The sequence below is a fragment of the Dryas octopetala genome, chromosome 8 (genome assembly GCF_963921425.1).
Source record: "Dryas octopetala chromosome 8, drDryOcto1.1, whole genome shotgun sequence".
NCBI lineage: Eukaryota > Viridiplantae > Streptophyta > Magnoliopsida > Rosales > Rosaceae > Dryas > Dryas octopetala.
Window position 1 is genome coordinate 11,429,782 of NC_141373.1, and position 14,715 is coordinate 11,444,496.

At 36.4% G+C, this 14,715-nt stretch overlaps 1 protein-coding gene across 1 annotated transcript; it reads left to right on the forward strand.

Annotated features, from left to right (window-relative positions):
- Positions 1-8,519: 8,519 nt before the first annotated feature.
- Positions 8,520-12,194, forward strand: LOC147277210 (uncharacterized; the record flags this gene model as incomplete). Its single annotated transcript, XM_086255608.1, has 4 exons — positions 8,520-10,816; positions 10,984-11,295; positions 11,396-11,498; positions 11,583-12,194. Coding segments are annotated over exons 1-4 (3,273 nt in total), but the record flags the coding sequence as incomplete, so codon positions are not given.
- Between the last annotated feature and the right edge of the window lie 2,521 nt (positions 12,195-14,715).

Sequence of the window (14,715 nt, forward strand, 5' to 3'; positions counted from 1 at the left end):
ATGATGGATTTTAAATCCACAAAACCAATGACCCGAAAATGACAAGAAAAAAAAAATACACAAATAAACACCCATGCATCTATCTTACCTTCCCGAGTTGGCATGCCTCGAATCTTCTTCCTGGGTTAAGATCAGTCCAGCTAGTGGTTGTTCGGGCAAGCCTCCCACAGTCACAGAATCTTTCACCAATCCATCTTTGCGTTGAAGATGTGGACGAAGACATGTTTCTGTTTGGGGTCAAGAATGGGGTACCTGATGTGGACGAAGATGTGGACGAAGATGTGGGCAGCAGCAAGGATATATTAGGTACCTGATCTCATACATATAACCCACAAAAACTAATATTTAATTATTGGAGGGAAATGTTCTGCCTATTATTGGAGGGAAATGTTCTGGTATAGGCAGGGAGGGAAGAAAATGGCGGGGGGAAGGGTCTTTGTGCATTTCGATCTAGACCTAATTTAGATATGAATTCACCATTTTATCCTTTAATTTGATAGTAGTTATTGACATTTTAATGGAATAGAATTAGGATATGAATTCACCATTTTGTCCTTAAGTTTAACGGTTGTTATTGACATTTTGACGGAATGGATCATGTTGGCAAACGTTAAATATTTCGTGGATTAAGTTGGCCAAAAAAAAAAAAGGGTGGACCAAAGTGAGACTTTAGAACAAATAAGTGGACTAAATTGGTAATTCCCTCTTAAAACTTTTTGACTCGTAATGATTGGAAGAATTATGTTTAGAGTGCTTTATCTTGAAAAATCAAATTGGGTCATATATATATTATTCTTAATCTTTTACTAATAAAAGAAACACGCGAATAGAGTTTCACTCATATTCGTATTTATCTCGCATTCAACGTTTCCTTGTATATTTGTTTCTTTTATTTATTTGTGCAAAACTTTGACCAAGATTCTGAAGTATTCAAATAATAATTTTTATATTTCTCTGTATATATGTTTAATCTGTTCTTACAAGAACACTAGGATATTTTAGTATTGTAGCTTACAACAGTTCGAAAGAGCAACGATCGAAAAGACATCAGATAGCTTAAACAAACCTCTCATAGTCCGTGGTCAAAAATATTGATTGGCAGTGAAGTCCACAAAACATTCATCACAAAAAAAGAAGCCGACAAAACAAAACGCGCCGGAGACTTATGGGCCAGCACAAGAAAATGCCATATATATGATCGATAAAGCAATGCAAAACAAAATTAGGAGATGACCTTTCACAATATATCCAAGAAGATTATTTTTTTTGGTCAACTAACTCAAGAAGATTCAAGCTTTGTTATTATTGGAAAACAGTGGAATATAATTGCAGATAACAGAATATGAAAAACAGTGGAATTGCGGCTGAAAAGCCTGAAAGAAAACAATGCGCACAACACAAATGAAATGTATTTTTCCATAATGAACAAAGTGCTTCAAAATATTACAAGCCATGCCTCAACTGAATGTCACCTCAACTACAACTACTCTAACTGCAGTAACTCTAACAACCGAATAGCCTGAATAGGACCTAGATCCTATTAATGTCGGTTGTCTTTAATTCCAAGTAGTACGTACACTAGGAGAGTTATAATGTATTTTTGAGTTTTATTATTGAGTCCATTAATTATAAGGGCGGGTCATATAAATCTGCAAAAAGATAATACAAAACAATTTTCAGGATTTAGGTATAATTTTTAAATGGCAAAAATGTCTTTTACATTTAATTAGCTGATGTGGTAAATTAAAAATGAAGCGTGAAAATAAGTTTAGCCACATCAATTAAGCTCTATGTCAATATTAGGGCCCATAATCTTTTCATTCTGATGAAATTAATATGATGCAGATACAGTTATTCTATTATTTAATGCCCCAATCACATCACCGGGTTATGGATTTGTTCATTTTCAAAACCCCGATGTGATCATATGTGCAATCGTCTCAAATGTTAATTAGAAACTCATTCTAATTATCACTACGTAGTGCTTTGATTGGAGATTTCCAAATCACATTAGAGAGTAGGACATCTCACTTTTATCTAATCAAATGACAACAGATCTCATGTTAATGACTCACTTACCTCTGAGTTGCAGATAGAGTGAGAGAGAGACTGAGTGAGATAGAGAGGGTGGAAGACAGAGAGAAATAGGGGGGAAGAGTAAAAGAGGGGGAAAGAGGAAAGGTTGAGGATGTGCCAAGGGCTGCCGGGGATGGGTGATGGAGGGGGGTGGATGGGTTTTCTTGTGTTTTTTTTTTAATTTTTTATAAATTTTGACTTGAGGGCACAAATGGAAGATTTTTGGGGAAAAAATTGGATGTAGTGCCTGAGCATTTAGTAGGGTATAATAGAATTTCCCTTCATACAAATAGATTTGCCCATTACAAGCATTCACCCACATAAAAGAATGATTTCTAAACGTCATTATTTAAAGCAAAAATTAGAGTTTAATACTTATTATTCTTCTTTGGACTGAAACTTGATTGGTTTATTTTTTCTAATTAAATGAAGTCATTTAACCATTGCCACGTCAAACAATATATAAGTCATCCCCCGATTTGAAGGGTATTTATCCTTTTAGAGTGTAGAGTGGGCTTTGTAGAGGCTGCATGTTCCCAAAATCCTGGAGTTAAAACATAACATAAAACCGTTAAAGAAGAAAAATAATTAAAAGAACTTGATTAAAAACCCTAAATCATTACCGGTCTTAATATAAGAAAGACTCATAAAATGGACCGAACTCTAAGTCTCCTTAAAAAATATACCATTATTTATTTATTTATTTATTGAGGGTATAGAGTATAGGTTCACCTCATACCCTTATATAGGGTGTAAAATGCCTAAAATTTCAAAGTTAAAACTTAATATAAAGCTAACAAACCAGTACTGAGTGCTTGAGAAAGAAGTCAAGATGCACTGATGTCGAACACTGGATAATGGCCGTCGAGTGCTCGGTGCTTGGTATGCGTGAAAAAAAATGTAGAAACTAATAGACCAATATTATGTAATGTGGAAGGATCTGAATGGAAGTCTAATGGACCAATATTAGAGTTTAGTTAGAATTTCAAAAGTCATAAAGCTTTAGTCTATAGAATGTAAAATTAAAGGATCTGAATAAAAATTTGTTTTATTTAAATGATTAGTTTTAAACCGGGCACACTGAATTCATCGAATATGTCATACGTACGTAGGTTTGCGATTGTGGAAAATATATAACAGGTGCCCGCTTGAGCTAAAATTCATGGATTACTTTCAAATTGTTATGTTTTTTGTAGTACTAAATTACTAATTAAGTTTGTATATATAAAATCCTAAATAACTTTTGAACACATGTAATATAATGTTATAGTTATATATATGCATGCGGTTTGAACGTGTTGGAAGATATCGATCTTATTTTAGAAAGAGATAGTAGTATACAACAGCACAAACAGGAATTACAATTACATGATTATTCAGAAGAAACTTGCAGGTTTTGGCTAACACGGCCAGAACTACCTACGTACAGAAACCCTTAGTTTCCATTTTCAAACCCGTACACCAGAACACAGAGCCAGCAACAAAGCTGTTTATTCCATTTTCAGCAGATCCAAACATGAACATGCACAAGTAGTCATGACCGATTAACGTTTCTTACAAAAGTAGCAGAAGCATGCAAATCCTGTAGGGATCTTAACGCCCCAAACTTTTTTATAAGTAGCGTGGCAAGCACCGTGCTTTGCGGTCTCCCGATTCTTGCATTGTTTGTCACAGTTCTTGGTTTTGATGCAAACGCCTGTCCATGTTATGCTTCGCTTCGAAACCAGCTTCGTATTCACTGGGCATATTGCAGCTTTCCCTTCTGCCTTTGGTATTGCTGTACGTACCACAAATTGAACACAACAAATATCGATCCTATTAGATTAATGCCTACCTACACCAAATTAAATGTAATGTTTCTTTCTTTCTTATGTTTCCTTTTTCTTTTCTTTTTTTTCACGTTGACTTTGCCACTCATAATCACCAAGTTTGTATGATCACATGACTCAGCCTACTAACTAATTAATTTCTTTCAATACGTTTAATATAAAATTATAATTGTGAACATACTATTCATATATATCACAATATATGTAACTGTGACATGCTGCACATACATGTTTGTAAACATAGGGTAATTCTTGTATCCACACTTGGGTTATCCACATTTGGTTCCAACAGATTAATTCTATACCAAAATTTACATGAAATAATAAGATATCACTTATCCAAATTAAAGCTTTTTGTATAAAATTTGCATAAAATTAAGATTTTGATATAAAATCACGTCAAAATCAAGTGTGAATGACCTAGATGTAGATATAAGAATCATTCTAATACTCTATAACCATATGTATATAGTATACGTACGTGAAGATATTTTCTTTTAAAATTATGAATTCAGACTATATATTGATCGATCTATAGTTTAATTTTTGTGTGGATATATCATCTAGATTCACAATTTGGCAACATAATCATACTATCTGGCATTAAAATATTACGGCATATATATATAGCAAGTATCTAATAAGACAATACTACCATATATGCATATGTATATATATATATGTGGTTTATGTGAGCCATATTAATATATGGACATCTTCATCCTAGCTATATCATATAGCTCTATAGCACTAGACATTGATGAATTTTGGGTTGATATATAAAATTAAGTTGGATTCTAGCTCACCCAACGAAGCAACAAGAAGGAAAGCAATTAGGAGAGCAATTGTGGTATGGAAGCCAGAAACAGACTTTGCCATCTTTCACTTGAGTGATTTAGCTCTTGATGAGGAGATATGCAACTAATTAAGGGCTGGCCCCCAATTTATAGGCATGCAGAAACATCCAATCAGATAATTAATTAGGTGTTATTCTCCTCTTCATCAATCTGTGACATGTGGAAGTTTTGAAGTATTAAAAGTAGAGTTGCAATGCTTATGACACGTGGCTTCATTTTCTTTGTTTGTTTTATTGTTTCTGGTAAGCTTTGCATATAATGTACCTTTTTATATAATGGAACGTGCTATTGGCTCCGACTATTTCTTTCAATTATTCTTACCCTACTTACATGACACCAAATATATCAATTCAAAGAACAAACTTTGTTAAATAAATTGATGCCACAAAAGTTAGAAAACAAAAATTGACCCATTAAACATATTCCTATAAGTTCAAGACATAAGAGTTTAGTCAAATTTTTGAAAACTCAAAAGTTCTACATTTCAAAGAATTTTTTAATAGGTCTCAAATTTGAATTCCTTTTCCCACATAAAAAAGAAAAAGAAAAAGAAAAGATGTTACAATATTTAATACGAATGTTAGATCCAAAATATTAAATACGAATGTTAGATCCAAAAATATTTAATATGAATATAACTGTAAAATGGAAAATAAATTTGTAGGATACTCTGTTAACTCTCTTAGTATTAATTTTGTGTTTATATATATCTAAAACTTTGTCTGTATTGGGTTTAAAAATTTAAAGTTTTCGAATTTAAGTTTAGCATTTAGAATTTACATAAATAGAATTAAATAAAATTCTAAAATAACGTGATTTTGACATAAGTACAATATCAATAAAAAAAATGGGTAGAAGATTCGGACTCAGTTACTAACACTTCTCATTCATTGTGTCCAACAAAAGAAAATTAATCTCCAGTTGTTTGCGAGTCTAGCTAGAACCTTTTCTCTTTTGCCCAAAAAAAGCTAGACCTTTTCTCTACTTGAGTTCTACTTTTTGTACCACTTCCAATTGTGTTAATTAGGTATATGACACATCAGGTGAGATACAAATATAAGGAAAAAAATATGGGACAACTAGCATTATTGATCCTAAATCCATATTTTTCACTCTTCCTTACCAATTTAAGTCTCTATCTTTCTACTTTTCCCCTTATCAAGTCTATCTTTTTTTCTTTTTACTTTTCAGTTTGAAATGGATAACGTTATCCTAAATCCATGTTTTAACGTACTCTGCCTCACTACTTGGAATCACTTCAAGCGCGCTTACCATATCGATCTCAATATTTGCAAGCAAATGAATGTTTCCATTGGCCCTTAACTCAAGTTGCTCCTCCTCTCTAATACAATCGGACCACGTACATGACGTATGTTGAACCATAAAAATTCAAAAAAAATAAAAGGATAGAGCCCCACGTCAAATAGGCGGCTGGTGTTAAGTTGGATAAAAGAAAAATTGTGCATCAGCTTCACATTTTGAAATGCATGAAGTTGATAAATATGAGATTTTTATGATAAAGGATAATTGAAAGATAATTATCAATTTTGAATTGAAGATTATCAATCCCTGATAAGATCAGTTTGATTTCAAATGAGTTATCTCATCACATTCTCATCTCTTAGCGTATGGTGAGCAACTTCAAAAAAGGGATCGAGAAAAAAGAGAGAGGACGCCAAAAGGCTAAGGAAAGGGAGGTGTAGAAAGCAAAAGTGCAGTCGCCAGAACAAACATTACAGGTAGCTGTCCTTCTATGCCATTCATTTTATCTCTGTTTTGGGATTCAACCAAAATTCTCCTCCAATGACGTGTTGAATCAAGCCTTTGGGTTCGTTTAGAATCTTCCAAGACGGCTTTTGGATTCGTTTAGAATCCTTTCAAGATGGATCTCTCAAATGTCAAATATATGGATTCGGTTGAATTCACTACTGGAAAAATGGACAGTAGGCACGAATAATGACTCACAGTTATGAGGCGAATGAGATTACAGCATTTCCAAACATGGTTTTGAGCAATCAGTGACTCAAACTTAGTATTCACGGTATAACCGTGAGTAATTTAATAATGGGCACTGGTAACTGTGAGGATTTTTAAAATTCAGCGGCTTCGGCTACGTGGAGCCGCTGGAACGGAGCCGATAAATGAATGAGTACAACATTCGCATTTACTAAGTCACAGATGACCAAACTGTGACATGTAGTAATTCACAGTAGTCCAAACCGTGCCATGTACTAAGTACTGTTCGGATTGTGTACAAGTTTGCTGGTTATCCAAAGTCTCACGGTTTTGAATAAATTGTGTATATTTAAACTATTAGTCACTGTTTTCATGCAGTGCCTATTCCTAAAGTAATATTTTATCTTTCAGTCACGGTTTACATACTGTGCCATGATCAATATTACTATTGCCACTGTCACGGTTTACCCTAAATCCTGAAATTATAAGCAACAGAGAACCGGACCTCTCTTGAGAAGACCGGTCCTCCGGAGGCGCTTGATCATTTCTGCTTGAATTAAGAATCGGATCTCTCTTGAGGAGACCGGTCCTCCAGAGGCGATCCATCATTTCTGTTTGAATTAAGAACCGGACTTCTCTTGAGATGACCGGTCATCCAGAGGCGATCCATCATTACTGTCAGATTTTATCTATTAGTCACGGTTTACATACTGTGCCATGACCACACTGATATGGCATATGCGATATGAAGGATTAACCCTCCTCCTTCCCTCTCCAATTTATCACGCGAAATAAATGATATTAGCAGTACCCACCGCGCGCAGGAGCGAAACCCACTTCTCTTCCCCCCTTTGATTGAGAAATTTTTCTGCGCTCACGGATCAACTAAGGCCAGGTATGGGTTTATTTAGTATACTCATATCCCAAATTTGCCTAATTAAGTATGTAATGGTAGTCTTCTTATACTTCATCCCCATTCTGAGTTGTTGGCTATGAAGTTGAACAACGACCACGAGACCGGATTAGATTAATGAGATGAGGAATTGACAAGGAGAACCTGGCAATCTGAACTTGAATTATTACATGTTAGACTCACCTATTATTTGCTCTACATCTGATTGATTTAGAACAATAGAAATATTGGGTTTGATTGCAATTTAGGAATTCCCAGTTTTTGAGGTTCATGACTTTATAATATATGTTATGAATATATCATATGAGTATGCATTTGGTTTGTCACACTTGCGTGATGAATAATCCCCATACGTATGTATTTTGTTTGACATTTTAATTTAGCAAGCATTTAATTTTTAGTATTGCATTTTTAATATTACAATACCTACTTGTATATTTGAGCTGACCTATATTCCTGCAGTTTTTTTTTTAAGATTCTAAATACAGAACAAAGAAGAACACTTGAAGCTTGGTCTGTGCGCTTTCACAATTGAAATCAAGTTTGTTGTTGTCTCAATTTCTATTTACATGTAGATATAATTGTTATCAACAAAGGTAGTGAAAAAATGACTCAATTTTCTGATCCCATTTAGTTATCCTTCTTCCTCCCAACCCATGTTTTTATTATTCTCTCTCTGTATTGGCCTTGGCAGTTTTGGGTATAAGCAAATGAACATGGAGCAGGTGGTTACAGTAGAAATTAAAATTAATTCTTGAATATATCCATCAATTGTCATAAGGATGTATTGGGAAACTGCATCCAAGCATATTTCCTACTGTTCGTACATCCACTTTTTTGTTGAACATCTTTATGGGCTTCGTCTGCTATTATTTTTTGGATTTTTTCTGCAAATTGACTTAGTTTTCTTCTAATTACTAGGCAGATAGTGACTTCTCAATGGATAAAGATTGGGTATTTTTGGATCGTATGAGTGACGAATATTTGACAAGGCTACGTGCATTCATCGCCCATGCATTAAGAGTATCCGCATTTGATGGGCACATTAAGTGCCCGTGTAGTCAATGTTGTAATCGGTATTGGAAGTCACCTATAGAAGTTGAAGAACACATTTTTGTTGATGGTATGGACGAAGATTATGTTAATGCACCATGGACATCGCATGGGGAGCAGTTGCCTAGGCCTAACACCGAAGCAACCCATGTTCAGAATGAAGATATGACTGGTATGTTGCATGATGCCTTTGGAATGCATGGGTTTGAATATACTGCTGGAACTAATGATGATACCTCCCCGCCCTCTGGGCCCACTTCTGCTGCTGAAAGCTTTTTCCATGCGATGGAGGATGCTAAAGTAGAGTTGTACCCAGGCTGTGGTAGAACTAAGCTTTCCTTCTTGGTGAGATTATATCAGATCAAGTGCTTGCATTCTTGGACCAACACATCTTTTACAGAATTGTTGACTTTGCTAAAGGATTGGTTTCCGAAAGGGGTGAATTTGCCACCCAGTTTTTATAAGACGAAGAAGTTCATTACTGACTTGGGTTTGAGTTATGAAAAAATTGATGCATGCCCAAAAGATTGCATGTTATATTGGAAGGAGCATGCCAACAATACATCATGCCATGTGTGTGGCAAACCACGTTACAAGGAAAACATAGAGGCCGGACATGTCACTCGTACTAAAGTTGCTAATAAGGTGTTACGTTACTTTCCTTTGGGACCACGACTCCAACGTCTTTATATGTCACATCATACCGGACATTCTATGGTATGGCATGCCGAACGCAGACAGGTGGATGGTGTGCTTAGGCATCCTGCAGACTCCCCAGCGTGGGAAAAATTAGATAGTTTGGATCCATCCTTTGGTTCAGAGCCACGTAATGTGCGCTTAGGGTTGGCTAGTGATGGATTTAATCCTTTCGGTATGATGAGCTTATCCCACAGTACTTGGCCGGTGATCATTTCAGTTTATAATCTTCCACCGTGGCTATGCATGAAACAACCGTACTTAATGCTTTCTTTGCTTATTCCCGGTCCTAAGAGTCCTGGAAATGATATAGATATTTATCTTCAACCTTTAGTGGAGGAGTTGAAGACTCTTTGGGAACATGGGTTACCAACATTTGATGCAGTGAAAAAAGAGACTTTCATCATGCGTGCTGCCGTTTTATGGACAATTAATGATTTTCCAGCATATGCGATGCTTTCAGGTTGGAGCACTAAAGGGAAGAAGGCATGTCCACAATGTGCATATGGGACATATTCTCTAAGGTTGAATGTAAGTCAAAAAGAATGTTATCTTGGTCATCGTCGATGGTTGCCTATCTATCATCGGTTTCGAAGATTGACTCATTCATTTAACGGATCCCAAGAGCATGGTTTACCACCAATTCCTATGACAGGTGCAGAGTGTCTGGCTTCATTAAGTGGGTTAACCTTTCAATTCGGTAAGGGTAAAAAGAAATCTTTAACTCGCAAGCGCAAACATGATGCTGCCAAGTACGATGGTCCATGGAAGAAAAAAAGCATTTTTTTCGATCTACCATATTGGAAGGATCTTCTTATTCGACATAATCTGGATGTGATGCATATTGAAAAAAACGTCACAGATAGTGTTTTGGGGACGTTGTTATGTATTGATGGGAAAAACAAAGACACATACAAGGCTCGCTTGGATTTGGTGGATCTAAGACTGAAAAAAAAACTACATCCCATACTTGAATGGGGAAGAACAAAACTACCCCCGAGCCCTTTCACCTTATCAAATGAAGAAAAAACGTCAATGTGCACAGTCCTTGCATCAGTCAAGGTTCCTGATGGGTTTGCCTCCAACATAGCCAGATGTGTTAAAGTTGAAGAGAAGAAATTAATAGGTCTAAAGAGCCATGATTGCCATATACTTATGCAGTACTTGATTCCTATTGCAATTCGTGGGATCTTACCAAGAAATGTGATTCGTGTGCTACTCGAGCTTAGTTCATTTTTTCGAAACCTCTGTTCTAAGGTTGGTACTACTGGTCACTTTCAAGTTTTGTCTCGAAGAATCGCAATTACATTATGTGAATTAGAAAAGTTATTGCCGCCGGCATTTTTTGACTCAATGGTTCACTTGCCTATTCACCTTGCTGATGAAGCAGCAATAGCTGGTCCTGTACAATACAGGTGGATGTACCCAATCGAGAGGTATTAAAAACGCAGTATGTAATGTATAAATATATTTTATTTATTATTTGCTTTATTCTCCTCTGTTACATGAATCAAACATGCACAAGTTATATATATATATATTTTACACTTTGGGTTAGTTTTCTTTTACTTATGCTCATCACCACGTTAATTATTTTATGCAGATACCTGCAAACACTCAAGAAATATGTTCGTAACAAATATCGTCCCGAGGGCAGCATCACCGAAGGGTATATTGTTGAAGAGTGTTTAACTTTTTGCTCTATGTATCTTGGGGACGAAACTGTTACACGTCGAAATAGGCCTGGTCGAAATGTTGATGCGGTAGGGAGTGGTGCACGTGACGGACTAGTAATATTTTCAGCACCTGGAAGATCTCTTGGGAGAGTTGAATTATTCAACCTAGACCAATCAAAATGGGAAAGAGCACACTTGCATGTGTTGCTCAACTGCCCCGAAGTCCAACCTTATATAAGGTGCAATACATAAGATGTTGATGTGAATTTGATAATACTGGATGGTTTCATTTTTTTCAAATAATTGTCAAACCATCTTATCATTTATTTCATTTATTAGGGACCACGTTGCTCGTGAGAGGGCAAATCGAGGACCACGCATAAGTGAAGCAGCATCTATACAATTAGCGCACTTGTCATTTCCGGAGTGGTTTCGAATACATGTTAGTATCCTGCTAGTAATTGATATATTTAGAATGATGTTGATATATTTCGGAATAGTGTATAATATTTGGTCATTTATGCAGATCGATGACCAAATAGATCGTGGGGTTTGCAACATTAGTGACGACTTGTGTGCATTGGCTAGTGGACCGAGTCGGCGAGCTGGTCGTTGGAAAAAATACATAATGAATGGTTATCGGTTCCATGTGAAATCTGTTGATGAGGCTGGCCAGTCACAAAATAGTGGAGTATTTGTACAAGGTGAGAATGAGAATTATGCTATAGTTGAAGATACTAATCCGAGCTCATCCATGGTTGACTATTATGGTGTACTGAATGACATTATTGATTTAGACTATCATAATGACCGACATGTGGTGTTATTTGATTGTGACTGGATAAATGGGCAAGGCCGCCAAAGTGGTATTAAAATAGATGAATATGGGTTTACATTAGTGAACTTCAGTCGATTGATGCCCCCACAGGACACATTTATTTTAGGGTCACAAGCACATCAGGTGTTTTATGTGCAAGATCTAAATCAACCAGTTTGGCATGTTGCCGTGAAAACAAGGCCTAGAGATTATTTTGACATGGGCATAGTAACAACCCATGATATTTCTGCACCTCAAAACTTGGATGATGCCACTAATGTGGTCGACGAAGTAGAGGTCCGAACAGATGTGGAAGATGTTTTGGTGACTTAAATGGACAGCCAGGTAAATCTTATTTTGAATATCACACTTTATGGCAAACATCATGAGGAGGTGATTTGGTTTTTCGCCCATGACTAATTATATCCCTCGAATGAACATGTGAACATATTTTACTTTGGTGTTTGCAATTTGTGTTCCTGCTGATCTGAACTTAGATAAGTCACTTGCAATATCCAGAAAACAAGTAGATTAGATTCACATGTTGTATTTTCAGGCATGCAATACGGAACTTTATACTCATAGTTCTTACTGTGCTTACTTTCTTTTCATCACCATAAGATGGTTGTTTTGTAATCGAATTTGCTTCCATAGCATATGGATATTATATATTATGTGCAAATATGAATAACCCGATACTTTTGAAGATCTACATGGATTCATTTGGTAACCTTAAGATGATCAACAAAATAACAGGGCACTGGACAATATATGAAACAAGGCTAGTATTTAAAGTATTTAATGCAATTGTAGATCGGGTACGCTATTTTTGGATCCCTCACAGGGCTCTTTGATCCACTATTTTTTGGTTCTGTGTTGTGGTTATATACCTCTCTAACCTCCATGTAAGGTGTAGGAGGTTCCACCAATGGTGACCATTGAGGACCAATTGGCATACCTCTTGGGGAACTAGAAATGCTCCTAGAAGGACTAAGACTCGTAACATTCTGGCCCTCATCGAGTGGTGAGCATGGTGTTGGCGCCTCTATACCCTTCGGGAGCTCAAATGCAACTAGGTCTTCCTTAAAATTATTGAAATCCACTGTATGTCCAACAATTTGATGAGAAGGATTCGCTTCTGAATGCAGTGGATGAGGATGAGCACATGGTGACTCTCCATTTTCTAAGGGACGATTGGATTTACTGGATGCGCTACTACCTTGCCTCATGATTGTTTATTTTAAAAGCAAATGCAGCACCCATATGCTTTTCTATCACTCTATGTAGATATTACATATTTATAGAGTCGTAACTATTGAAACATTGTTGTCTAGAAAAATAATTGAAACACTGATGAGGCTAGACAAAATAGCTTGGTATGGAGTTCATTATTGTGAAATGGACAATTGGTTGACAGCTTTATGTCATAACACACAAGGCAAATAGTGGATTATACCCCTGATGTTTGATTGAGTACAGACCAATAATACATGTGTGCATAACGATGCAAACATTATTCAAATTACTAACTTGGTAAGAGAGTGGTGAGGAGCTACTGCACCAGAGATTCCCACTGCATGCACCAGAGATTCCCACTGCATGCACCTGAAAACTGCTAAGTGCAGGAACTTTATTCATTTCAATGACAAATAGTCAACATTCGTATGATAAGCAAGCATGTGCATGGAGTGTAGTGTTGATTGTCATTTATTTCTACTATATATGCACCATAAACCATTCAATGCTCTCACTCTGCCACACTTGACATATATAAAACATAATCATGCCTAAGAAAGTTAGAACCCCAATTAACCTTAATGTTTATCGGGAGTTATGGTTTGAAGACTCAAGTTATGATACACCACCCTCGGATGCGTGCTCGCAAACTGATTCAAGTGAGAATCCTCATGAAATGAGGGATTTCCAAAATTCTGTGTTGGCGAATTGGGTGCCAGCAACTCGACACGTTCTTCCTCACCGAAACGGCCGAGGTGACACCAACTTCTTTGGAGAACCAATTCCTGGCCAGCGATCTGCAAATGACAGGTTAGTTCATGCTAACAAAGGTAATCAAATTGCTGAAAAAAATGTCCAATTCGATTATGGATATACTAAGCGTACGAACAAAACAGTACGTAATGCACCATGTTGAAAAAGAAATTGTAAGCATAGGTCCTTTTTCTCCTACACCCAAAGAGGCTTTTATTAGTAACTTATATTAGTAAAACCTAAGGTTCTGTAAGGATTAATTATTGCGTGTTCTAATATTTTGATTATGTTAATGTCTTGCTTGTTAAATCATTGGTTTTATTGTCAAGCATGCACCAAAATGTGCTTCCTTGAATTGGACTTCATGCATTTCATTATGCTTGTTTATTGTATACTAAATAAAAAAACGTTAAAGGGCATGTATTTATGTGGTTATTAGGTGCGGTTGCACAAACTTCGTATTAAAAAAAACCCAAAAAAAAAAAAAAAAAATATAAGCAACAGAGAACCGGACCTCTCTTGAGAAGACCGGTCCTCCAGAGGCGAACCATCATTTCTGCTTGAAGGAAGAACCGGACCTCTCTTGAGAAGACCGGTCTTCCAGTGGCGATCCATCATTTCTGCTTGAATTGAGAACCGGACCTCTCTTGGGAAGATCGGTCTTCCAGAGGCGATCCATCATTTCTGCTTGAATTGGAACCGGACCTCTCTTGAGAAGAACCGGTCCTCCAGAGGGGATCCATCATTTCTGCTTGAAGTAAGAACCGGACCTCTCTTCAGAAGACCGGTCCTCCAGTGGCGATCCATCATTTCTGCTTGAATTGAAAACCGGACCTCCTTTTTGAGAACCGGA